The sequence below is a fragment of the Oncorhynchus masou genome, chromosome 31, assembly GCF_036934945.1.
Source record: "Oncorhynchus masou masou isolate Uvic2021 chromosome 31, UVic_Omas_1.1, whole genome shotgun sequence".
Taxonomy (NCBI): domain Eukaryota; kingdom Metazoa; phylum Chordata; class Actinopteri; order Salmoniformes; family Salmonidae; genus Oncorhynchus; species Oncorhynchus masou.
In genome coordinates this window covers 20,971,757-20,999,467 of record NC_088242.1, presented here as the reverse complement: position 1 = coordinate 20,999,467, position 27,711 = coordinate 20,971,757, and the positions used below count along the sequence as shown (strand labels likewise).

At 41.0% G+C, this 27,711-nt stretch overlaps 1 protein-coding gene across 1 annotated transcript; it reads right to left on the bottom strand.

Annotated features, from left to right (window-relative positions):
- Positions 1-27,711, bottom strand: oprm1 (opioid receptor, mu 1). Its single transcript, XM_064950320.1, has 3 exons — positions 27,382-27,711; positions 4,561-4,928; positions 1-3,750 (listed from the first exon to the last, which is right to left on the bottom strand). Exons 1-3 carry the CDS (start codon positions 27,624-27,626, stop codon positions 3,218-3,220), a joined length of 1,146 nt encoding a protein of 381 aa, XP_064806392.1. The 5' UTR covers positions 27,627-27,711; the 3' UTR covers positions 1-3,217.

Genomic DNA, 27,711 nt, shown 5'->3' with positions numbered 1-27,711 from the left:
TTTGATAGATAATGGTTTATTTGACTACTTACAAAAACATTCAAAATTCAGAATTTAAGTATATTTAGAAAAACAACATTTGCTGATTAACAACTTTATGTAAAATGTAGAATCATGCATATTTATCATTTTAGATATTTGAGTGAAAATCACATAAACAGTTTCAAATTTACAACAATCATTTAGAAAGTACAATGTTCACCATGGTAACATTAAAAGCATCCACCATTTTAAGACAAATCAGGGATTTTGTAAAATACAAAGTCACATGTACATGTTGGTCTATGATACAGCATATTGTCTTATCCCTGAAAAGATACACAGGCATAATGATACCATCATATACAACTTACAACTTGAAAATAATATCATAAAACACAGCTGACAAAGCCTGACGGCATCCCTATCTACACATACTTTCAAAAATTCTTGAACGGACTGACATACAATGTATATTTTTTTTTAAATAATATATAAATATATCAAGCAAGTACAAGCAAGTTCCAACCTGGGTCCAAATGCTATTGAAGGGATTTCAATTACTTTCACATACATTTCAAAGTAAACATTTATTGTTTTTTCAAATAGAAGTAGTTGTTTCAGTCCCATTATTTAAAAATACTGAAATACACCGAAAATATGTGCAAAAATATAAACGCAACATGCAACAATTTTAAAGATTTGACTGAGTTACAGTTCATATCATGAAATCAGGAAATTTAAATAAATAAATTAGGCCATAATCTACGGATTTCACATGACTGGGAATACAAATATGCATCTGTTGGTCACAGTTACCTTAAAAAAAGCTAGGGGCATGGATCAGATAACCAGTCAGTATCTGTTGTGACTACGATTTGCCTCATGCATCTCCTTCGCATAGACTTGATCAGGCTGTTGACTGTGGCCTGTGGATTGTTGTCCCACTCCTCTTCAAATCAAATCAAATTGTATTGGTCACATACACGTGTTAAGCAGATGCTATTGCGGGTGTAGCGAAATGCTTGTGTTTCAATGGCTGTGCGAAGTTTCTGGATATTGGAGTGAACTGGAACACGCTGTCGTACAAGTTGATCCAGAACATCCCAAACATGCTCAATGGGTGACATGACTGGTGAGTATGCAGGCAATGGAAGAACTGGGACATTTTCAGCTTCCGGGTATTGTGTATAGATCCTTGCGATATGGGGCTGTGCATTATCATGCTGAAACATGAGGTGATGGCGGCGGATGAATGGCATGACAATGGGCCTCATGATCTCGTCACGGTATCTCTTTGCATTCAAATTTCCATCAATAAAATGTAATTGTGTTAGTTGTCTGTAGTTTATGCCTGCCCATACCATAACCCCACCGCCACCATGGGGCACTTTTTTCGTCAGCAAACTGCTCGCCCACACAACACCATACATGTGGTCTGCGGTTCTCAGGCCAGTTGGACCTACTGCCAAATTCTCTAAAACGATGTTGGAGGCGGCTTATGGTAGAGAAATGAATATTTAATTCTCTGGCAACAGCTTTGGTGGACATTCCTGCAGGCAGAATGCCAATTGCACACTCCCTCAAAACTTGAGACATCTGTGGCATTGTGGTGTTTGACAAAATTGCAAATGTTAGAGTGGCCTTTTATTTTCCCCAGCACAAGGTGCACCTGTGTACTGATCATGCTGTTTTGCTTCTTGATATGCCACACCTGTCAGGTGGATGGATCATCTTGACAAAGAGGAAATGCTCACTAACAGGGATGTAAACACATTTTTGCACAACATTTCTGAGAAATACGTTTTTTGTGCACATGGAACATTTCTGGGATCACCACTTTACGTGTTGCGTTTATATTTTGTTCAGTGTACTGTAAGTATTTAAAATACAAATACTTAAAGAGATTATCCAGTACTTTTCAATACTTTTTAGCCAGTACTTCTGAAAGTAGAGCTCACGAGCCAAAACTGTTTTCCGAAAATTGCGTACTGTCACATATGTGCAAATATGTGCACCACGTCATTGCAGTTTCCCTCTGCTCTGCTGTGGGTGAATCGCGTGCATCTTGATAGCTGTCACTCATATGGTGAGGGGTTGAAGCTCATTGGCTGAAACTTGAAATGCTTGGGGGCTGGCCCACACGAGGGAAAATGTAGGGAACAAGGCGCAGCACAGTTTCCAGAAAATAGCCCCTTCCAACTAAGGATTTCGGGCTAATTGACGTAAAACAGTACTTCTGCTCATAGATTACGGATTATGCATTTATGAACTACACATTTGCAAATCCAGCCCAAAGTGAGAGGTTTAAAAAAGACTTAGTAGTCACCAAAGTTACCATGTCTTTTTTCACCAAAGTCACCATGTCTTTAATTAAGCATGTATTTGAACCCAGGTCTGCCACAACCCAATGGTTAGGACTTTATCTCCGTAAACTTGCAAGCACTGTAATATATCCGTTTTAAATATCAATAAATATTTCAGTTACTTGACGTTGATAAAGCAGCATTATCATGTTGATGGAACATTTTGCAGGTGAGCAAGTTCTGCCAAGCACTGTTAAAAATGACAAACAGTATTCAATACAATATCTGATAATAACTAAATGTAATCATATATATATATATATATTTTTTTTTAAATCACTTTCAGTTTGGATATTTTGCAGGGCTACATTAAAGGCAATTCACATACACATACAATACATAACAATTTAGCACAGATCATGTAGTATATAAAAGCAGCTATACACAGCTGTAAAGCTGCAGTCTGTGATTGGTAGGCTACATCCATTTTCTGACTTTTAAATTAATGATATATAGCCATTGACTCTTGAAGCAAACAATAATGTAATTGTAAACAAACAATGTACAACTTCAAAACATGGCCAATTTATAATTTTCAGTATGTTCAGTATACCAGTCTAAAAGGATAGCCTACTGTGTACATAACAGCTGATGTTGGTTCATTTCAATGTTCAGCCCAAAGTTCAACATTTTAATAATGCTACCTGACAGAAAGCCTTACGCTGAGCGCTATTCTACATTCAAATATTTGTCAGCCTTGCCAGAAAGAGGCGACAGTAACATAGATGCTCATGCCACGTTGCATTTCAGCATTTTGGCGCATTACGTGTCAGAGCTTTGTGTCAGAGCACCGTGGTTACCTGGGTGACTTCCGAGATCATGTCGTCGTTGGGCTGGCAGCATGAGTCTAACGACAACATCTCCATACCTAGTCATACCTCTTGATTGGACCTCTCCACCGTGTTGGCGCTGGAGTGGTGCTCGTGTTGGTGGTGGTGGCGGGTACGAGAAGAATTCTGCAGCTCCAGCATCGAAGGACTCAAGGGGATGCAGAACTCACGGAAGCAGCGCTTGAAGTTCTCGTCCAGGAAGGCGTAGAGGACCGGATTCAGGCAGCTGTTGGTGTAGCCCAGAGCGATGCAGAAGTGCCAGGTGACGGACTGCAGCAGGGAGTTGGGGATATTGATAAGGGCTTTGATGATGACGTAGATGTGGATGGGCGTCCAGCAGATGATGAAGACGGCCACCACCACCAGGACCATGCGGGTGATGCGGCGCAGGTTGCGGTCCTTCTCCTTGGAGCCGGACAACATGCGCACGCTCTTCAGGCGCAAGATCATTAGCCCATAGCACACAGTGATGATGAGGACGGGGATGATGAAGGCAAAGATGAAGACGCAGATCTTCAGAAGATTCTCCCAGTACCAGGATGGGTGGGGGAAGATCAAAGTGCAGTCGATGATTCCTGAAAATGTGAAGACAAAGTTGAACGAATGTAGCATATGAGGAAATCAACACCTCACAGCAGTATTTGTCACAGGTAGATAAAACTACAGTATATAGGCCCCAAAGCATTGCTCAAAATGATAAACATAAAAGTCAGTTGTGTTTTCGTTTGTTAAACAAGCTTGTGCTGACAGCTTGTATTCCTCAGGCTGACATCAGATATATTTTCATCATGAGACTGCAAATAACACTATCTATTCTCATCTAACCAATAACAAGAGCTAAGAAGATTTTGACAGGCACTTTGAAAACCTAATTCAGGAATCAAGCATCACCAATGTTGGTTACAAGTTTCTATTCCACTACTACTACTACAATTATTCACAAACTTTCTGAAGATTATACATTGTGGGTGCTGCTAGTCTATGGCCATATTTACCATCTTTAAAGCATAATATTGATGAATAGATTTGGAGGCCTACATTAAGGCCAATTAGGGATGAACGCTTGCAAAACAATTTAATGAGTTTGTGTCACATGTAAACCTAAATAAAGGATCTGAAAGTGTTCTTATTGATAATAAAAACATGCTTATGATATGATAATAAAAACATGCTTCATAGCTAAAGTGGCACTCGATTTCTCTCTATGACAGACCCAGACCATGCGTAGAACAGCAAAGTGCTTAAGTTCCGTTGGCTTTCCGTTCACTTCACAGAAATAACTATCAAACAAAATTGTTACTCTCGCTGCTGTGGTATGCTCACGAACATTACGGATAGGATATATATAATTGAGGATAAAAGAAAAACAGCAGGGGGAAACGTACTGTCGTACTTGCCGTTATCGGTTACAGTAGTTAAGGCGGTGAACATGACAGGTAGACCGATGGCAGAGGACAGGATCCAGTTGCACACGTTGACAATCTTTGCGTTACGGGGCGTGCGGAAGTCTAAGGCCTTGACGGGGTGGCACACTGCAATGTAACGGTCAATACTCATGGTGGTCAATGTGAAGATACTGGTGAACATGTTGTAGTAGTCGATGGATATCACTATCTTGCACAGCACGTCTCCAAACGGCCAGGTCCCCAGCAGGAAATTGACACTCTGGAAGGGCAGCGTACTGGTGGCTAGTGCATCAGCCAAGGCCAGGTTGAAGATGTAGATATTTGTGGCGGTCTTCATTTTAGTGTATCTGGAAAGATAAGATACAAAAATAAAAATCAAGAGACCAAATTAGGGTGTGCTTATCAGAAAACAAATAATCTGGACAGCAACTCGTCTATCGGAAAAACATTTAAAGGTAGACTCAGAAATATCTTTGGTTCACTCTGCCGTTCATGGCAACGTCTTACCGCTGTGTCTCAGTTACTCAGTCAAGTCATGCCTACCAGAACAGGATTACAAAATATTGCAATGGATTTATAAGGAATTGATATTACAAACATACAGATGGATGGTCTATTGACACACAAACACAACTGTCAATGAACTATAATCCAATTTCTCTTTACGGAGAGTTACTTACGAGGATGATACTATTGCATCGCATGTCATGGGAGACATGATGCTCTGTTGAAACATTCTTTCCCTGAGAGAAAAGCCACATGATAGTTCCACATGTGAAATCAGTTGTGATCTGACAAATTCACATGTTGCCATTAAGTTACTGGCAAATGCACAATAACCTCTTCACAGTGCACCTCATTACAGACACATTATCTTACAAAGTTTGCAGAACAGTCAACGTTAAAGGAGACGCTCTACTTTTATCGGCATAACCGTCAAACACTTCCACAAATACCCACATATTTGACCAAGTCCCCAACTCTGCTAATGAGCCCCACCATTACATTGCCCCCACCTATATTTCAAACCGGAGTGATGATCGTGCCTTATATTCAAAATATTGGGCAGAAAAATGTCCCATTACACCTACAAGGTACCAATCTGTACCATGGAGTTCATATGTGTACCTTTGAAGTGTAACTTTGACGTTTTTGTACCCCAGGTAACAACACTGTAGTGGACCATAACCAAACCCATATTTTTTTCAGTGTGTTAATATACAGTATGTTCCAAGCAATTAGTATGAGCCTGGTGGCACTGAAGAAACATTGATGCACTCTCAACCAAGAAATGGCAAGTTCAAATTCCCAAATAATGTATACGTCAGAACTCTTCAACCCTGTTCCTGGAGAGCTACCCTCCTGTAGGTTTTCACTCCGTTGGAGTGTGTATCGATGCTGATAGGAAAGGGAGTGCTGCTCTCGGATCAGATTTCTCCATTCAAATCTTACCTTAACGTTATAATTATTTCACAACACTGACGACGGATCAACTCCTATAGAGATGTTACCACCTACTGCTGAAAATATCAAGTCATCTTATTTTACTGCTTACCTGAAAAAAATGCACTAAATCGCAGATTTGGCACACCATTGCGCACAATGCAATTTAAATAAGAATAAATCATGAAATATATTGACACAAATTACAGTAGCCTACAAGTAGCAAAATAGAACTCATTTTGCTGTCATCTCGTTTTTTTATACGATGATTGTATCAATTGTGCAAAGACATTACACCTTTGTATGTGTAGTCAACTTTATTCAGAAGTTTTCGGTCACAGAGATTTTCAGTCACCAGAGATTTAATTAAAAAATATATATATTGTACCAGGCAAGTCAGTTAAGAACAAATTCTTATTTTCAATGATGGTCTAGGAACAGTGTGTTAAGTGCCTGTTCAGGGGCAGAAGGACAGATTTGTACCTTGTCAGCTTGGGGATTTGAACTTGTAACCTTTTGGTTACTAGTCCAATGCTCTAACCACTAGGCTACCCTGCCGCCCCAGTAGAACCTGAGAGACAGATAAACCATGTAATTTTATATTTAGTGGAGATCTGAGCGTTTTCAAGCGCAACGTTAGCAAAGATGGTTTTGGGAAACAGCTCCGAGATTTAATGATACTTAGCCTTAAGATGCTTTTGGGAAACCGGGCCAAGATTCCGTTTATCAACCTTCCAGAGTAAAATATTCTAAATGACATTTGATAATTAGGCTTTCCAAATTTCACCAAATGGTCAAACAGATCAAGAGATATAAACATGTGCCTGCTATAGGCCACCGTGTGATCGATATTAGTTTTCTTGCATATGATGAATTTTGACAGTGTTTATAACATGTGTTACAATACCGATATCCTTGACTGATTTATATCCATTTATATACCAGACCACGCCCACGGATTGTTTATTGATCCATAGCGACCATGTTGTTTAAGATACTAGTCTGGGAAAAAATTGTGTTGAGACCTTTGTCCATAGATGCCACATATCATGTTTTGTGCAAATTGGTAATTCGGTGCCAGAAGAGTAGCACTTTAAGTGTTTAAAAAAAATGCATCATGGCCACTCTATGGGTCCCTGAGGCAAATGTGTTCCTTATGAGGAGAAGGACCTATGTACCAGATTTCATGACTTTAAGTCAAATGGGGTAAGGAGCATGACCTTTCAAAGTAAGCATTTTCAAGCTCTTGTTATAGCGCCACCATTTGGCCAATCAGTGTAATTTGATAAATGCCAGATCTCTAATGCAAGACGCATCATTTACCCACATTTAGTCAAAATCGATCCAGTTCTGTCTGAAATATTGCATTTGACAAACGCACAAATGCACTAACGTACTAGAGGCTTTCACGGGTCCAAAAAGTTGGATCCGTTCCCGAAATGGACATGGGTGTCACGCCTTGGTCTTAGTATTTTGTGTTTTAGATAATTAGTTGGTCAGGCCAGGGTGTGACATGGGTTTATGTTATTGTGTTGTCGTATTGGGTTTTTTGTAGGCATTGGGATTGTGGTTGATTAGGGGTGTGTTTAGTTTAGGTTTGGCTGCCTGAGGCGGTTCTCAATCAGAGTCAGGTGATTCTTGTTGTATCTGATGGGGAACCGTATTTAGGTAGCCTGGGTTTCACTGTGTATTTCGTGGGTGATTGTTCCTGTCTCTGTGTAGTGTTCACCAGATAGGCTGTACTAGGTTTCACGTTCCGTTTGTTGTTTTTTTGTATTTATTAGTTATTTCATGTATCGTTCCGTTTTTCTTCATTAAAGACATGAGTAACCACCACGCTGCATTTCGGTCCGACTCTCATTCAACAAACGAAGAACGCCGTTACAATGGGGCTTTACCATCCAGACCCGATATGCATCAATATTTTTTTTAAATATAGAGACCCGTCCCAAATGGACCCGAGGTCAACTAGACCAATTCCGTCTAGATCTGGCCGGATCCAGACCTGAGCCGAGTGAGGGAAGCAGCAAAAACGTCATTTTGTAAGCTACTTTAATAACCAGAGCTGATGCAGAGTGAGGGAGAGGAGATAGAGAGAGGTGATGCTCTAGCAGGGGCCGTGCTGTGTGACTAGGCTACTGTGAGTGTGAGCGAGTGACACAGGAACAGGGAGGAGGAGTGAGGGAGAGATGAGAGACGGCAACCAAAGAAGCGGACTTCCACTATAGTAGACTAATAGCTGCCATACTGTAGCTAGGTTACTTATCATCCAATATGATTACTTAGTACCTGTCTTGACTGCATCAACCCGGGCAAAGGTAGTTAAGATAGCTAGCTAAGGGCCTCCCGAGTGGCGCAGTGGTCTATGGCTGTGCCACTAGAGATCCTGGTTCGAGTCCAAGCTCTGTCGCAGCCGGGCCGCGACCGGGAGACCCATGGAGCGGCACACAATTGGCCCAGCATTGTCTGGGTTAGGGAAGGGTTTGGCTGGCAGGGATGTTCTTGTCCCATTGCGCACTAGCAACCCCTGTGGCAGGCCAGACGCAATGCAGCTGAAACGGTCGCCAGGTTACGGTATTGTTAAGCGGCATTGTGGCAAGAAGCAGTGCGGCTTGGCTGGGTTGTGTTTAGGAGGACGCATGGCTCTCGACCTTCGCCTCTCCCGAGTCCATACGGGAGTTACAGCGATGGGACAAGACTGTAACTACCAATTCGACACTATGAAATTAGGGAGAAAAAAAGTTTCAAAAAAAGAAGATAGCTAGCTAGCTAACTAGGCTAATTGAGGCTGCACACACTTTCTCACCCTACACAGTTACAAACTACAACTAAATTCAGAATATAAAGAATATAGATATCTCCTAACTTTGCCCCAAACGGAGGCTCTATGACTGTAGCCTATTGCTGTTTTGAGGACTTATGATTGACCAACCACAAAAATAAGCTACACGCACCACTCTCGTGAAAAGCAAAGAACGGCAGCATAAATGATACCATTTCTCTCTCTCTTGCTCTCTCTCTCTCTACTGCAGAAGTCGCGTTTGGATCTGCATTGGTCTTTCCGGACAAGTCAGTTAAAATTACACTTAAAAGGTCATTTACACTTGAGCTGACATCAGCAGGGTTTACAGTGAATGCAATCTCCGAGAACGTCAGGGAAATTGCCTTGTCGATCCTGCATTGCACGTGGATTGAATCCTGGCTGAAGATTGAGATAGCGGGGGCATGTATCCCAAAATAAATCAAACTATTTTACTTTAAAAGATAACTCCTTTTTTGTCAGCTATGTTTGCAGTTTGAGCATGGAGTCATGCATTGTACATAAGCCATGGATGTAAACACGGAACTGGATGCCTTGACCTTTAAGCATAACATTGTCTGCTAATGCACAGTCCGTGTCTGATGGATGTTTTGTATTGCACATTCTGGAACATAAAATTGCTGTCTATAACAAGACCATAAAACACAGCTGGGGTTAATTGTTGATCATGTCTGTCTTCTGTGTGAAGCTTGAGTCTCCCAGACAAAAAATGATGATTACCTAACAGTTCCAGTGAGATAAACTGAAAGGATGGCTCCCAATATAAGGGGAAATAATATAGGGCAGCAGCTAGTATTCCTGGGGTATAAACATATTGAGGCACTTACATCACACAAAAAAACAAACAGTACATCATATAACTTTATTACGCCACTACATATCTACAATATAAAATATATAATACCACCGTACAACAATATTACAATGTGAAGGGGAAAGGAGGATACCTAGTCAGTTGCACTCAACCAAAATGTGTCTCCTGCATTTAACCCAAACCCTCTGAATCAGAGTTGCAGGGCGCTGCCATAATCGACATCCACGTTATCAACGCCCGCGGAGCAGTTGTTATTGGGGCAAGAACGGCAGATTTTTCCACCTTGTGCTAGCGTGTGTGTGTGTGTGTGTGTGTCTGTGTGTGTCTCATCACAGTCATCTTTGTTCCATAAGGTGTAGTTTTATCTGTTTTTAAATCAGATTTTACTGCATGCATGAGTTACTTGATGTGGAATAGAGTTCCATGTAATCATGGCTCTGTGTAGTACTGTTTGTTTATCAGAGTCTGTTCTGGAATTGGGGACTGTGAAGAGATCCCTTGTGGCATGTCTTGTGGGGTATGCATGGGTGTCTGAGCTGTGTTCTAGTCGTTTGAATAGACAGCTCAGTGCTTTCAACATGTCAATACCTCTCACAAAGACAAGTAGTGATTCAGCCAATCTATCCTCTACATTGAGCCAGGAGAGAGTACATGCATGCTATTGATGTTAGCTCTCCATATATATTTAAGGGCCAGTTGTGCTGCTCTGTTCTGGGACAACTGTAATTAGCCTATATCCCTCTTTGTGGTACTTGACCATATGCCTGGGCAGTAGTCCAGGTGCGACAAAACTCGGGCCCGTAGGAGTTTTGATATCAATGTCAAGAAAGAAGAGTAGAGCTTTATTATCCAATCTCAGCTACTGTTGTATCAATATGTTTCGACCATAACATCCAGAGTTACTCCAAGCAGTTTAGTCTCTTCAACTTGCTCAATTTCCACATTATTCATTACAAGATTTAGTTGAGAATTTAGGGTTTAAAATCAAATCAAATTGTATTGGTCACATACACATGTTCAGCAGGTTTCCTCCAAATACAATGCTTTTAGTTTTTTAAATATACTGAGCAAAAATATAAATGCACACATGACTGGGAATACAGATATGCATTTGTTGTTCACAGATACCTTTAAAAAATGGGCCTCTGGATCTCGTCACAATATTTCTATGCATTAAAATTGCCATTGATAAAATGCAATTGTGTTTGTTGTCCGTAGCTTATGCCGGCCTAACACCACCGACACCATGGGGCACTCTGTTCACAGCGAATACATCAGCAAACTGCAAGGTCGGTTGGACGTACTGCCAAATTCTCCAAAACGATATTGGAGATGTCCACAGCTCTGGTGGACATTCCAGCATGCCAATTGCACACTCCCTCAGAACTTGAGACATCTGTGGTATTGTGTTGTGTGACAAAACCGCACATTTTAGAGTAGCCTTTTATTATCCCCAGCACAACATGCAAGCTGTTTAATCAGCTTCTCAGATGGATGGATCATCTTGGCAAAGGAGAAATGCTCACAAACAGGGATGTAATCAAATTTGTGCTAAACATTTTAGAGAAATAAGCTTTTTGAGAGTATGGAACATTTCTGGGATCTTTTATTTCAGCTCATGAAACATAACATGTTGCATTTATATTTTTGTTCAGTGTATTTAGTACTATCTTATTACTTGCCACCAATTCTAAAGCTGTGTGCAGCTCTTTGATAAGTGTTGCAGTGATTTCACTTGCTGAGGTAGTTCATGTGTATAATGTTGAGTCATCAGTGTCCATAGACACACAGGCTTTACTCAGTGCCAGTGGCAGGTCATTAGTGATTGAAAAAAGTAAGGGGCCTAGATAACTACACTGGGGAATACCCGTCTCTACCTGGATTATGTTATGATGCTTCCATTAAATAACACCCTCTGTGTTCTGTTAGACAGGTAACTCAATCCATGATATAGCAGGGGATGTAAAGCCAAAACACATACATTTTTCCAGCAGCAGATTATGGTTGATATTGTCAAAAGCTGCACTGAAGTCTAACAGCTCCAACAAGCATCTTATTATCAATGTAGTTCAGCCAATAAAATAAACTAAAATTGTATTTGTCATATGCACTGAATATACAGGTATTACCGTGAAGTGCTTACTTACAAGCCCTTAACAAACAATACAGTTCAAGAAATTGTCACGTTCTGACCTTAGTTCTTTTGTTATGTCTTTGTTTTAGGTTGGTCAGGGCGTGAGTTGGGGTGGGTTGTCTATGTTCGTTTTTCTATTTTGTGTTTTGCATTTGGCCTGGTATGGATCTCAATCAGAGAGAGGTGTCGTTAGTTGTCTCTGACTGAGAATCATACTTAGGTAGTCTTTTCCCACCTGTGTTTGGTGGGTGATTGTTTTCTGTCTTTGTGTATGTCACCAGACAGGACTGTTTCGTTTCGTGTCATTCTCTTTGTTATTTTTGTTTTAGTGTTCTGTGTTTAATAAATTCATCATGAACACGTACCACTCTGCGCCTTGGTCCTCCGATCCTTCATACTCCTCAGACGAGGACGACAAACGTTACAGAAATAGAGTTAAGAAAATATTTACCAAATATTTTTTTGGGGGGGGGGGTCAATGTAAATAGTACGGGTGGCCACTTGATTAATTAATTGCTAGCTTGGGGGTAGAAGCTGTTAAGGAGCCTTTTTGTCCGAGACTTGACGCTCCGGTACCGCTTGCCGTGCGGTAGCAGAGAGAACAGTCTATGACTGGGGTGACTGGAGTCTTTGACAATTTTTTGGGCCTTCCTCTGACACCGCCTAGTAGATAGGTCCTGGATGTCAGGGAGCTTTGCCACAGTGATGTACTGGGCCATACGCACTACCCTCAGTAGCGCCTTACGGTCAGATGCCGAGCAGTTGCCATAACAGGCGGTGATGCAACCGGTAAGGATGATCTCGATGGTGCAGCTTTAGATGTTTTTGAGGATCTGGGGACCCATGTAAAATATGTTCAGTCTCCAGGGGGGGAAAGGCATTGTCGTGGCCTCTTAATGTCTTGATGTGTTTGGACCATAATAGTTAATTGGTGATATGGACAACCAAAGAACTTGAATATCTAAACCCCTCCACTTCAGCCCTGTCAAAGTTAATGGGGGCCTGTCCAGCCCTCCTTTTCCTATAGTCCACAATCAGCTCCTTTGTCTTGCTCACATTGAGGGAGAGGTTGTTGTCCTGACACCACACTGCCAGGTCTCTGACCTCCTCCCTATAGGCTGTCTCATTGTTGTCGATGATCAGGCCTACTACTGTCGTCAGCAAACTTAATGATGTTGTTGGAGTCGTGCTTGGCCATGCTGTCGTGGGTGAACAGGGATTACAGGGGCCCCATGGTAAAGGTATCTGCCACAGAGATGTGTTGTTGCCTACCCTTACCACCTGGGGGTGGCCCGTCAGGAAATCCAGGATCCAATTTGCAGAGGGAGGTGTTTATTATAGTCAGATTTGCCAAATGGAGGGCAAGGGAGAACTTTGTATGCATCTCTGTGTGTGGAGTAAAGGTGGTCTAAAGTTATTTTACCTCTGGTTGCACATGTGACATGCTGGTAGAAATGAGGTAAAACGGTTGTAAGTTTACGGCTACTAGGTGCAGTCCCCGGCTACTAGGTGCAGCGCATCTGAATGAGCATTTTCTTGTTTGCTTATGGTCTTATATAGTTGGTTGAGTGCGGTCTTAGTGCCAGTATCAGTTTGTGGTGGTAAATAGATGGCTACAAATAATATAGATGAGAACTTTCTTGGTAGATAGTGTGGTCTACAACTTATAATGAGGTATTCTGCCTTAGGCGAGCTATATCTCGGGATTTCTTTACCGGACATGCTACCTGTCCCAGACCTGCTGTTTTCAACTCTCTACAGACAGCTGGAGTGGTAGAGATACTCTCAATGATCGGCTATGAAAAGCTAACTGGCATTTACTCCTGAGGTGCTGACCTGTTGCACCCTCGACAACTACTGTGATTATTATTATTTGACCATGCTGGTCATTTATGAACATTTAAACATCTTGGCCATGTTCTGTTATAATCTCCACCCGGCACAGCCAGAAGAGGGCCACCCCTCATAGCCTGAGTCCTCTCTAGGTTTCGGCCATTCTAGGGAGTTTTTCCCTAGCCACCATGCTTCTACACCTGCATTGCTTGCTGTTTGGGGTTTTTGGCTGGGTTTCTGTACAGCACTTTGAGATATCAGCTGATGTAAGAAGGGCTATATAAATACATTTGATTTGATACGAGACATCCGCACCAGTGTAACTGACAGTTAACCTGTAAGTCTATGTCGTTGTTTTTTTGTTTGAATTGTTTACGTGTTCGAAATGATAAGACAAGCGGAACTACGTAGCTTATAACTGTTGTAACGGGGATCATTATTGAAGCAACACACCTTTGGAGGGAAGGCAATCCTGCGCTGTGTTAGCTAAGTTTTCATGTCATCGGGTGTAGTTCGTAAAGGTTGAAGTGTGTATGGTAGGATGGTAACGTTATAATAATTAAGTATGAAGTGTGAATTCGTGCCAGGAATATTAAGTGTGAAGTTTGATTTCCTCCCTTCTGTAATAAGCAGCCAATGAGGTATTCTTCCTTTATTCATGTGTTTAATCTGATACTGTTATAGCTCCGGCTAAACTGTTTATGTATGTAAGTACTTCAGAGTTATACCACGCTAATAAGTCACTCGTAAGATAAGGTTGTAAGAGTGTGCTTAACTGTATTTTCATTTACTTTATAGTTCTCACGGAAGGTGATAATTCTGACTAAATCTACAGAATAAACCCGCCAGTTAAAATCAAGTAACGGTTGTGCTCGTGGTTCCTGGAGGGAGCTACAACCATCTATCTTCAGTCATTTGTGTAAGTGCCATACATGTTGAGTGCCCTTCCCTAAAAGCCAAATGATAATATGTTTACTGTGAAATAGTATTGTATCTGGTGAAACACAATCTTTTCCAAAAGTTTACTAAAGGTGTTAGCAGGCTGATTAGCCGGCTGTTTAAGCCAGTATTTGACATTGAATGGAAACAGAAGAGAAGTTCAGAAGCACGATCAGTAATGGGCTAGTGACAGCAATGGTTCGAGTTCCTCTTCATATCACATGCTATATGCTAGTACGCTCATCTTGTCACTCACACAAGTAATATATACGTTTTGCATTATTTACACAGGATAAGCGCAAATGATTGACAACAGATCATAAATAGCCCTCAAACAGAATCCCTTCAAATTAGTATTAGTAACCTTTTTCAAATAAGATATTTGTTCCTGGGTTTAGATAACAAGCCAATTATAAGTAGAGCAAATATTGTTGAAGAATCAAAAGTCTTTCTCTTAAGTTGAATGCATTTAGCAGGTTTTTCCTCATTAAGGAAATTGTCCTCATAACCAGAGATACCACAGATGAATCATCTCCCGGAATTCTTTAGTCTGGCTTCATACTCTTTAAGGTGGAGAGTGATTATTGTGGGTTAAAGGAATGACAAATCCTCTGGTGCAGCACAGAGAGATAGTCCAACTGAATGTATTCAACTGAAATGTGTCTTCCGCATTGGACACTCTGGCTCCGTCTACATATTTGCAATCAAATGCCAGAATATTCTCCATCTCCTTAGCTATCATACTCTAATTCATTCAACTGATTTCAAAACTCGGTCCTCCAGAAAGTGGAGAGCAACACTTATGCAGATCTACTACGTGATATATTTAAAAAAAACTGCATTAGAAAGGATTACCAACACAAACTGACCACCTCATATTATTGACAGAAGCATGCTACATGGCGGACCAATCCAAACTCATCTCTCGGCATGCCCAGCCCACTCATTATCTCAGCCATTATCTCAGCTCACGGGAAGATTGCCTAACTTTTCTCCATGGCTAAACCAACTAGGCTTGTAATTTAACAATTGTATTCGTATTTACAGATGGCATACAAGTTTGTTATTAAGGCCCATGAAAGTTCACATGTTCCAGAAGGAATTTCTGCCCCAAAAAAACGGTTCTGATTTAAAAAAAAAAAGGTTTACGCTCAAATAGCGCTACTGTGAAGTAGTGACGTGTGACATACAGCTATTTTTCCTGAAACTAGCCACATTTACATTTCAGTCAACACACTTATCCAATCGCGACTTATAGTGGAGTGTATTCATGGATGCCCAAATCATTTAGCAAGAAAAGACCATATGAAATTATTTATCTTTAGTCTCTCTGCATTTCATAGTTTTCCTTCAATTCGCAAGAAGCTGAATGTCGCAAGAGGCTGAATGTATCTCACTGGAGAAAGCATCCGAGTGAGCGAAACAGTGATCCTCTGTCTAAGGAAGGTGAAGACCAAAAAGAGTTTGACATTGTTACTGCCCGTAGCTTTGAATGTAAGGTAAGAAAGCCAGCGAGCATTTGGCTTTCCTTGATAAAAAAAAATCAAATAATATCAAATCAGCGTTGAGCTAAATTGAGTGAGTTCATCTGTGAATCCTGGCGCATCCAAAAAAAAAAGTGTCAAGGGAGGCTAGTTTGGATTTTGCTTCTCTCCAATCACATCACATCACATCGAGAGCAATACGTCATTGACAGAAACAACTTGAATTGTTGCATCTCGTTGTGTTGTCCACTGGCTAGCTAGCTAGCTAAAATTGGCCCTTTCCTAAATTAGCCATGGATGGATATATGGATTTAGACTGGTTTTACTTCATTCTCTGTACTGGCCAAAAATTATAACAGCGATTCTGATCCAACCATAAATTAATACATTGTGCCCACGGCCTGAGAGGATGGAAGTTCATTATGTATCTAGATGTAGAAGGCTAATGTTAACTAGCTAATGTTGCCCATAAAAAGGAAGTTAGGCTAGCGAGCAAGCACTTTAGCCAGGTAGCCTAAGACAATAAAAAATACAAGTGTGTACTGTATGACAAAGTCATAGACCGTTTCATCGACAGGAAAGAGAGGAGGATGGCATTGGCGTTTCTCTACAAGTCGGGTGAGTCAACATGTTTTTTCTACTTGCGCACACACACACAGAGAGAGAGAGAGAGAGAGAGAGAGAGAGAGAGAGAGAGAGAGAGAAATCAAAACCATGGACAGCCACATCATATTTAGCTTACGTTGATTGGACTACATTGTTTTTGGTATCTTTTAGTTGTCACTGTAAAATACTATGTATAGGTGATTTGATGATGTTGAAATGTTGAAGTTGAAATGGTGCTGCAATAGTGGAGGCAGCTCCTGTTTTCTTTGTGACTTTCGGTAACTCTTCGTGGTTCTAAATCAAGTTGTTTAGTCGCCCCAAAATGTCCGAAACATTAACCTGCTTGACTATGCTGTAGGTCATGTAAGTGTTTGTAACATGCAATAAACTTTGTGGACTCTACCAGACAGACGTTGCTCTCAGGTTTTGTGATGAAACAAAGGTGTGGTTGAATTTATTCTGCCACTGTGTCTTCTTATTGTCTCTGACTTAGGCCTAGCTATCATGGTCGCAAATTAACTGACAGGTTATTATCACAACACATAGGTTGTAATATGGCTTTTTTTTCAGCTTTTCTTCCCCAGTGATTTTACCCACGCACCACTACTGGCAACTTACAGGACCAATTCAGGTTAAGTGCCTTGGACAAAGGCACAACAATAGTTTAACCTAGTTGGCTCAGGGATTCAAACCAGCAACCTTTCAGTTACTGGCCCAACATTCTTAACCGCTAGGCTACCTGCCATCCAGCAAGGGAGTGTGTAGGAGGGAGTAAAGGGAAGGAGGCCTCCTCCATCAGCGCTGTCTATAGTTAGCGGAGACTAGTTCACTATGAAAGAGGGAGCACAGTCATCAAAGCATCTGATAAAGACAGACAGCAGCTTAACACTAAAACACTTCAGCTGCCTCATGGTAGCTGCCTCTGGAATTACTGAGTGTGATGGTCCACTTGGCTGGAAGACATGATCACAACGGTGGCAGTTACCTCGAATCAAATAGAGCAGATACACCTGCGCAGCCAGCTGCCTTTTCTGATGCCTCAGTGCCAGCAGATGATGTCTAGTGGAACAAATTCGCAAATACTTTGGGATGTTCACCGCTGACACGTGGCTTTTGTGCATGGCGTGTTGTAAGGCCTAATGCACATGCATAGTGACAGCTGACATAGAGTAGGCGTAAACATGCCTTTTCACGGACAGCTCCATCCTCATCAGTGCCATTACAATTTTTGTTGTCACTGTGAAAACATCTAGAATGTGTTTATAGGCAATAAATATACACAGCAACTCACTATGGCATCGTATGCCTATATACAAAACATTTTAGGATTTTAGGAAATGAATGACATGAATGGTAACCTGAGTATAACCGCAGAAACAGAGCAGCAGAGTAGCCTATAGCAATGAAGGCTTGTTGCTAAGGAACAACCGAAACATGTCCTCTGACTCTGTGATTATCTTCTCCTGATACAGCATTCCATTACATTCAGGCCAAGACAGTGTTTCTCCAAGATTGTTTTTCAACATGGGCCTCTTTAATCATTTCAATTGAAATCAATTGTAGGGGAAACACTTGAGTTGAGTTCCTTTGGTACAAACAAGTTAAACTTCTAATGAATATTAAAATGTAAAGTGGGCAATGTATACTCTGACATCTTTCCTTTATTTTTAATTTATTGTTTTATTTCACCTTTATTTAACCAGGTAGGCTAGTTGGGAACAAGTTCTCATTTGCAACTGTGACCTGGCCAAGATAAAGCAAAGCAGTGTGACACAGACAACAACACAGTTACACATGGAGTAAACAATAAACAAGCCAATAACACAATAAAGAAGTCAATGACACAGTAGACAAAACAAGTCTATATACAGTGTGTGCAAAAGGCATGAGGAGGTAGGCAATAAATAGGCCATAGGAGCGAATAATTACAATTTAGCATATTAACACTGGAGTGATAAATGAGCAGATGATCATGTGCAAGTAGAGATACTGGTGTGCAAAAGAGCAGAAAAGTAAATAAAATCAAAACAGTATGGGGATGAGGTAGGTAGATTGGGTGGGCTATTTACAGATGGACTATGTACAGCTGCAGCGATCGGTTAGCTGCTCAGATAGTTGATGTTTAAAGATGGTGAGGGAAATAAAAGTCTCCAACTTCAGCGATTTTTGCAATTCGTTCCAGTCACTGGCAGCAGAGAACTGGAAGGAAAGGTGGCCAAATGAGGTGTTGGCTTTGGGGATGATCAGTGAGATATACGTCCAGGGTGGTGATGCTAGTCGGGCGGGCGGGTGCGGGCAGCGAACAGTTGAAATGCATGCATTTGATTTTACTAGCGTTTAAGAGCAGTTGGAGGCCACGGAAGGAGTGTTGTATGGCATTGAAGCTCGTTTGGAGATTAGTTAGCAGTGTCCAAGGAAGGGCCAGAAGTATACAGAATGGTGTCGTCTGCGTAGAGGTGGATCAGGGAATCGCACGCAGCAAGAGCGACATCATTGATATATACAGAGAAAAGAGTCGGCCTGAGAATTGAACCCTGTGGTATCCAGTATTTTAAAACAGAAAATCTTTGTCAAAAGGACAATACGTTATTCAGTTGGAAATGTCAAACAGTCAAAGACATGTTCTGTCAAAAAACATCATCACAAAAGCCACTGTTAATATAGGAGCCAACGAAAGCAGTAATGAGTCTGATTATAAACTATTTTTTTCTGTAGTGTGACATATTTTGCTCCATCTCCTACACTGAATTATAATCCTTTGAGTGGCAGATAAAACAAAGACAAGAGTATATAATGAGTGGAGGCCCAAAAAATATCTACATGAGTAATGCATTCATTGACAAAGCTACTATCAATCATACTGTGAATAAATGTTTACTGTTCAGGAACAGGCCTATTCTTGTCCTCATCTTACCTTGAAGAAAGACATTCCTATGGGAGGGAGGAATTGGTGGACCTATAATTGTTCACCACTGATGACCTTTCAAGACCAGGGCTTGATTTGGGCAGAAGCTCACCGGAGCTGAGTACTGGCACCTCAAATAATCTACTGCTTGAGCTCCTGTTTCCGCTTCTAGAATATTATCTCAAAAGGATTATGAGACAAAAGGATTATGCACCTAAATACAAATGGTACCGGCACCCAAAATGAGTACTGGAACCTATTTCAGATCAAGTGAAGCACTGATCAAGACCAATATTATTAATCTCCCTTAATAAAGATGGGAAGTCATTGAGTATGAGAATAAGGGCAGTGCTCCGGAAACCAAATGTGTAAGGAATCACACAGCATGCTACATCCTGTCAATAGATCTCAGGAGTTAATCATAAGGAGAGCCAACATATTGAGAGTAACACAGTGTGACATAAACTGCCTGTTGGGGATCCATAGGAGGCTGAGTTACAATGGACATCAATTCTGTGCATGTTATTTCCTGGAGTTTGAGAGGATGGAACAACTAAACTCTTAGAAAAAAGCATTCCAAAAGGGTTCTTTGGCTGTCCCCATTGGAGAACAGTTTTGGTTCCATGTAGAACCCTCTGTGGAAAAGGTTCTACATGGAACTCAAAAGGGTTCTACCTGGAACCAAACGGCTTCTCCCTGGAACCAAACAGGGTTCTTTAATGGGTTCTCCTATAGAGACAGCCGAAGAAACCTTGTTGGTTCTAGATAGCACCTTTTTTCTAGGAGTGTAGTATTAACCTGTATTTTCTGCCCATTGAAATGATTCTGTTTGGCTTAGAGTACTGTGTTGAACCTATTCAAACATGTTTCTAAAACCGTAGTTATCCCCACAGGACCAGCAGCACATGGAGAGTAATCTTTGAAGTGACTTATGAAACCTACTAACATCATGAAACAAGGAGAGATTTTATCACTAAAGTGTTGTTGAATGATGTTGAGTAATCGATCAGGGAACACTTAGAGAAAAAGAAACCTAATGTTTTTATTTATTCTGTATCCCTTACCTCAGAACCATCCTTTATATAATACATGAATTGGACCTGCTGTATTAGGCAGCTTGTGATAAGAGGACAAATGAAATGATATATCTTTATTAATCAATATCATTTTGTTTGTGCATATAGGGAAATTGTACCCTAAATCAATTTCCCTATCTCGCCGAGCTTTGCACATTGTACAAAATTATGATAAAAAACAAGCACTAGCCTGACAATAGGCCACCTTTTTGTTAATCAATGAACAAACATATGGCCATGAAGGGTACAGGTCCATCTTGAATGCATTGTTTGTGACCCAAAAACGTAAGTGTTAACAGCAATTACGGGAATGGATCAGACGTGATGATTTATTGTACTGTAAGATAGGAAACAGCTCTGCTCTTGCTGGTAGGCTGACTCGGGGAAGGGATGGTTGGAGAGAACGCATCGGTGTCTCCATGACAACAAACAGCACTCTACTATTTTCCCTGCGGTTTCCTGCAGTTCTAGAATTGATTTATCACATGAGTGTGCAGATATCATTCTGTGGGTGACACAACTTGTCATTTGTTTGTGCTTGTGAGAGTTCCTGGATGTAAGCACTGATCTGGTGGAACTTGTGGGTGGGTCAGGTGTCGTTGCTAATGGCATGAACGTTATCCACCATGTAGGTGCTGACACTCAGCAAAGACCAAGAAAGGTTAAAAAGGTATATTCATTTAAGATAGTTTGGGTTGATCTGCACTTAGGAATGATCCAGTATTGAGATGGGAATGATTAGCCTGATTTTGCGTAAATCATGCATTGATGTCAATGCAAGATTTGCACAAGTTATGAGCAAAGCTACTTGTCTTTAAAAATTGTTTTTATCATAATGAATATCAGTTCATTGGAGCAGTGGCTTAGTGCAATTTCGCAAGTCTCCCCGCAATGTCAGAGCAACTAAGTGGATTTATGTCAACTCCGTCAGACACATTAAACGGCATTTCATTTGTTCAATTATTGTCCAACAAATGTTTAAAGCATTTGCATTGATTGTTTAATTCTAACATTAGATATTTAATACAAATACCAATGTGCAAACTTATTTTTGTTTTGTTTTATAGCACTATTAAATCCTCCAGGGCTACTTTCATTAGCATTTGTGCCATCATTTTCTACATTTAGAACATAAAACATTTATACAGCAAACATGATCCCTTAGGTTTAGCACAGGAAATACTACCGGGGGTTAGCCATCAGTGATGGAGTTGACAACAGATACTCAAAACAGACATATTTTGCCTCTAAAAATAAAAGTTCAATACAAACATTTGTAAAATATGGAAAATTACTATTTTGAAAATCCCCAAATGAAAACATAACCAAAAATCTGACGGAGTTGATGTTTTACAGGGTTGACAAAAATGGCTTTTTCTTCTTCATTCAAGTGTTATACACAGCCTAATTTATTGCTTAATAAATCTAAAACCTAATTAAATGTAACAAATTTTTACCAAAATGTATATTCTATTTCAATATATCTGGCAGATGGAGTGACAGTTTATGGTTGTGACCATGGTGATTCCAATATTGTTTGTCAAAAGTAGAAAACTTTACAGACTAAGAGTGGTCCTGTCGCACTACATGTATTGAGGACATGAATAAGGGGTCCTTATGGTATAACTGACCCTGCTCATTCCTGATTCATTTAGGATTTTAGACCAATCTGACAGAGTAAATCAAATCTCTGAACACAACTTTTAGGAATGAAATGGAAATTAATAGCATTTTGTATGTGAAAGTATTTAGAGAATTCCCCAAACAAATATTTTATTTTATAAAATGCCCCTAAATGTAAACGCTAAACTCAAATAATGCAACAAAATAAAAAATATCAACTGTAAAAATAAGGTTTCAATGCCAGACAAAGGATTGTCCCGACTTTCAAGCATACCTGAGCTAATTTCCTGCTATTCTACACATTTTGCCATGAAGCTGAGACACCGTGTCTCAATCTTGGCACTCCGCCACCATTGTAAAAAATATTTTGGAAGCTATAGAAATGCATTTATTGTCACCTTAATGCAAACTTTTAAATTATCGTACGTGAGCTAAACATAAAAAATAAAAAAGCCAAAATATATTTTTTTAAATGTATAATTTTGAGAGATTACTAACGTTACTGTCCCCACTATAACAAAACAATACTTAAATACATGTAATTCAAACATTTAATTGAAATACTGCAAAATTCCATTCATTCCTATGGAGGACTGCTGCTACTGGTAAGGGACAATATGGCCGACCGGTGGCTTCAAAGTAATCCAGGGTTAATATACATCATTGGCTACACCAGTGCATTGGGTTAGATAGAGGACTTTGTGAGTGTATTCTGAATTCCCCAAGGGAGTTGACTCTCGCGGTTGTGCTTACAGTAGCTTACATGCCTCAGGGTCATATATTGAAGCAGTGAAGAGTGGCAATATGGGGGGAAAACCATACCGAAACTTGTGCTGTGGATAACGAATATCTGTATTCTTATTGAACAAGTTCAGGTAGTAGTACGTCCGAATAAGACTGAACTCAACCCAGGACTCTTAGACTACTGTATGTCATCAGCAGAGATCAGTTGGTCATCACATCCTCTTATTCATCAAAGAATAAATGAAGCAGGTGAATGCTTATGTACTACTAATCCTACTACAAACACCCCCGGCTGAGGAAGACATTTCTGAGTAACATTGTTGATTTACGGTTGACCTTGACCTTTTGGGATTGTGACTGGGGAATGGCGATGCTCCAATGATTCAAGGCTTTGTTGTGTTTCTGACATTTTCCATCCCTCTCTAATTCAGGCCGTTATCCCCACCTGCTTCAAGATGTCAATTACCATCCCATGCCCAAGAAAGGGAAAGTAGCTGAACTGACTGACTACCGATCTGTAGCACTCGCTTCCGTCATCATGAAGTACTTTGAAAGGCTAGTCAAAGACTACATCACCTTCTCCCTCCCTGACAAACTCGACCCTCGCCAATTTGCCTACTGCCCAAACAGATCCAAGGATGACGCAATCGCCATTGCCTTGCACACTGCTCTCACCCACCTTGACAATAGGGATGCATATGTGAGGATGTTCGTCATCGACTACAGCTCTGCCTTCAATACCATAGTGCTCTCTAATCTCACCACAAAACTCACAGCCCTGGGACTGAACTCCTTCCTATGCAACTGGGTCCCAGGTAGTGAAGGTAAGCAACATTACCTCCTCCATACTGATCCTCAACACGGGGGCCCCACAACGCTGCATCCCCAGTCCCCTGCTGTACTCCCTGTATACCCACTACTACATGGCCTCACACAGTTCCAACTTCATCATAAAGTTCGCTGACGTCACAACAGTAGTAGGCCTGATTACCAACAATGACGAGACGGCCTACCGGGAAAAGGTAGACAGTGGTGCCAGGTAACCAACCTCTCCCTCAACATCATCAAAACAAAGGAGCTGATTGTTGGTTTCAGGAAGAACCAGCTGAGCACGCCCCCATACTCACCAACGGGGCCGCCGTGAACACTGTCAAAAATGTAAAGTTTAGGCCTCCCGAGTGGCGCAGTGGTCTAAGGCAAGTCCAGGCTCTGTTGCACCCGGCCGCGACTGGGAGGACCATGGGGCGGTGCACAATTGGCCCAGCGTCGTCCGGGTTAGGGGAGGGTTTGGCCGGCAGGGATGTCCTTGTCCCATCGCGCTCTAGCGACTCCTGTGGCGGACCAGGCGCAATGCACGCTGACACGATCACCAGGTGTACAGTGTTTCCTCTGACACATTGGTGCGGCTGGCTTCCGGGGTTAAGCGGGCATTGTGTCAAGAAGCAGCGCGGCACGCCTGGGTTGTTTTTCGGAGGATGCACGGCTCTCAACCTTTGCCTCTCCCAAGTCCAAATGGGAGTTGCAGCGATGAGACAACACTTTGGCTGGATGTCCTTTGGGTGGTGGATCAGTCTTGATACACACGCGAAACAGTTGAGTGTGAAAAACCAAGCAGCTTTGCAGTTCTTGACACACTCAAACCGATGTGCCTGGCACTTACTACCATACCCCGTTCAAAGGAACTTAAATATTTTGTCTTTCCCATTCACTCTTGGCATTCTCTCAACCAGCTTCACCTGGAATGCTTTTCCAACAGTCTTGAATGAGTTCCCACATATTCTGAGCACTTGTTGGCTGCTTTTCCTTCAATCTGCTGTCCAACTCATCTCAATTGGGTTGAGGTTGGGTAATTGTGGAGGCCAGGTCATCTGATGCAGGTCTCCATTACTCTCCTTGGTCAAATAGCCCTTACACATCCTGGAGGTGTGTTGTGTCATTGTCCTGTTGAAAACAAATTATAGTCCCTCTAAGCGCAAACCAGATGGGATGGCTTGCAGAATGCTTTGGTAGCCATGCTGGTTAAGTGTGCCTTGAATTCTAAATAAATTACTGACAGTGTCACCAGCAAAGCATGCCCACACCATCACACCTCCTCCTCAATGCTTCACGGTGGGAACCACACATGCAGAGACAATCCGTTCACCTCCTCTGCATCTCACAAAGACACGGCGGTTGGAAGACAAAATCTCACATTTGGATTCATCAGACCAAAGGACAGATTTCCACCGATCTAATGTCCATTGCTAGTGTTTATTGGCCCAAGCAAGTCTCTTCTTCTTATTGGTGTCCTTTAGTAGTGGTTTATTTGCAGAAATTCTACCATGTAGGCCTGATTGACGCAGTCTCCTCTGAACAGTTGATGTTGAGATGTGTTTGTTACTTGAACTCTGTGAAGAATTTATTTGGGCTGCAATTTCGTAGGCTGTTAACTCTAAAGAACTTATCCTCTGCAGCAGAGATAACTCTGGGTCTTCCATTCCTGTGGTGGTCATCATGAGAGCCAGTTTAATCATAGTGGTTGATGGTTTTTACGACTGCACTTGAAGAAACTTTAAAAGTTCTTGAAATTTTCCGCATTGACTGACTCTAATGTCTTAAAGTAATGATGGACTGTCATTTCTCGTTGCTTATTTGAGCTGTCCTTGCCATAATATGGATTTGGTCTTTTACCAAATAGGGCTATCTTCTGTATACCTCCCTTACCTTGTCACAACACAACTGATTGGCAGAAACGCATTAAGAAAGAAATTCCACAAATTTATGCATTCCAGGTAACTACCTCATGAATCTCAAATATAAACTATATTTTCATTTGTTTAACACTTTTTTGGTTACTACTACTATATGCTATTTCATAGTTTTGATGTCTTCACTATTATTCTACAATGTAGAAAATCGTAAAAAATAAAGAAAATCCCTTGAATGAGTAGGTGTGTCCAAACTTTTTACTGGTACTGTATATATATATTTTTGTTTTGTTTTATTGTTTCATTCACACCTGCACTGTTGGAGCTCAGAGCATAAGTATTTCACTGTACACTGCAACTACATCTGTGATACTATGCATGTGACTAAATAAAAATCTGATCTAATCTAATAATATGAAGGACGTTAGTGAAGCTGTTTAATTAAAAACACATATCTGTCTAATAATATGTGCTAACAGATGTGTCATGAGCTGCCACCATTCAACACACCTGTGACAATGATGGCATGTCTGTATAGCATGTGGTGTGATGATATCAAAGTAACACGTTACTATGTAAATCGGAAAGCTATCAGCAGTCTCATGGCCAATCCATGTCTCCATGCAGGCTCAGTCTCACAATGGCAGATCACGGGCTACACATGCTCTACATTTCTAATGAGCCATTACCCTAGTGAATGATTTGTCTGTGAAAGGGTATAGGCCAGGGTATTGCCAACACCAAGTCCTTCTAGTGGGAAAAGTCCTTTTGTGAGGTCCCACTGTACAATAAGTGACCCTAATACCAATTTACTGACATAGAGACAAGTTCAGTGTAATTACAGTGTAAGTGTTACATTGCTCTTACAACTGCTATTTTTTCTTATTGCAAAATAAAAGTATTTGTAATTGTTCTGGCCAATTTGAAATGCATTTATTTGGGGGGGGATACGCTATCAAAATATATATTTTTCAGATGTTTTCAAAGTAAAGTGTTTATGAGAGTTAAATACCAATAATAATCGAATTATGTCAAATCATATGTAGCCAATGTCCGCCTATCAATGGTCCCACATCAATGGTTTCTTTGACAATAATATTAACTATGGTGACTCCACTGGGGTCTGGAAATCCATTGCGTTATAGCCGAATCCAAACGCGTTCATTTCTGACCGTTCGAGGCACTGCAGATGTCTGTGGTTGCAATAAAATGCTATCTTTAACAGCAGACAGTTGTGACTACGCTATATAAAATTACACATGGTGCAATACTCTGATAGTCTATTGACAAAATGTTTGTAATACATTTTTTTATGATGGCCTTCAGCACATACTCTAGTTGCAATGAATTCCCTTTAATTACAGGCAGAATAATGTAGCCATTTACTGGTCTATATCATGATTTACGTGCGCCTAACTCCAGGTGGAATTCTTTCACGTGCTCTGTTCAGAACAATTATTGAGCATGGTGCCATATTGGTCTATCAACAACCTGTTTCTTTCAATTTACCACAATGTGGTTCCTCATGGTATCCCCTTCTATGGCGGGTTACTGTCAGTTGATTTTCCTATTAAACTATGACATGTACACATACTACTAATCTAACCTAGACTCGGATTTACCATGCATCAGAACAATAGTGTCAGGGCAGTGTAGGCTATAAAACCTAGGGTTAGTTGTTGATATCTTACCTGATAATGACATACATGACGAGCACGTTTCCCACCAGACCAAGCACACACACAATAGAGTAAAGAGTCGTGATTATAATCGCGATGATCACTGGTGTCGAATCTTTGGCCAGATTGTCTGTTCTCTCACATTTGGCATCCAAACTCATGTTATCGCTGAAGTTCCGACAAAAAACACTATTGTTCATCATGGCCATATTCGAGAAATGGTACGGATAGTTCGACGTGTTGCCACCGCTTTCCATGGTCAGCTGAAGCTGTCCCGGCTGAGGCGCTCAGGACAAGAAATCTCTCAACGATTCTCTCACGTTCAAGGCTGCACGGTGTGAG

What these genes read in the sequence shown, in the direction of transcription:
- oprm1 (XM_064950320.1), bottom strand. Translation starts at nt 27,626, where the DNA reads ATGGAAAGCGGTGGCAACACGTCGAACTATCCGTACCATTTCTCGAAT. An exon ending in GTCATGTATGTCATTATCAG is followed by an intron (nt 4,929 to 27,381) that starts GTAAGATATCAA and finishes TTATCTTTCCAG; the next exon opens with ATACACTAAAATGAAGACCG. An exon ending in CGATAACGGCAAGTACGACA is followed by an intron (nt 3,751 to 4,560) that starts GTACGTTTCCCC and finishes TCACATTTTCAG; the next exon opens with GAATCATCGACTGCACTTTG.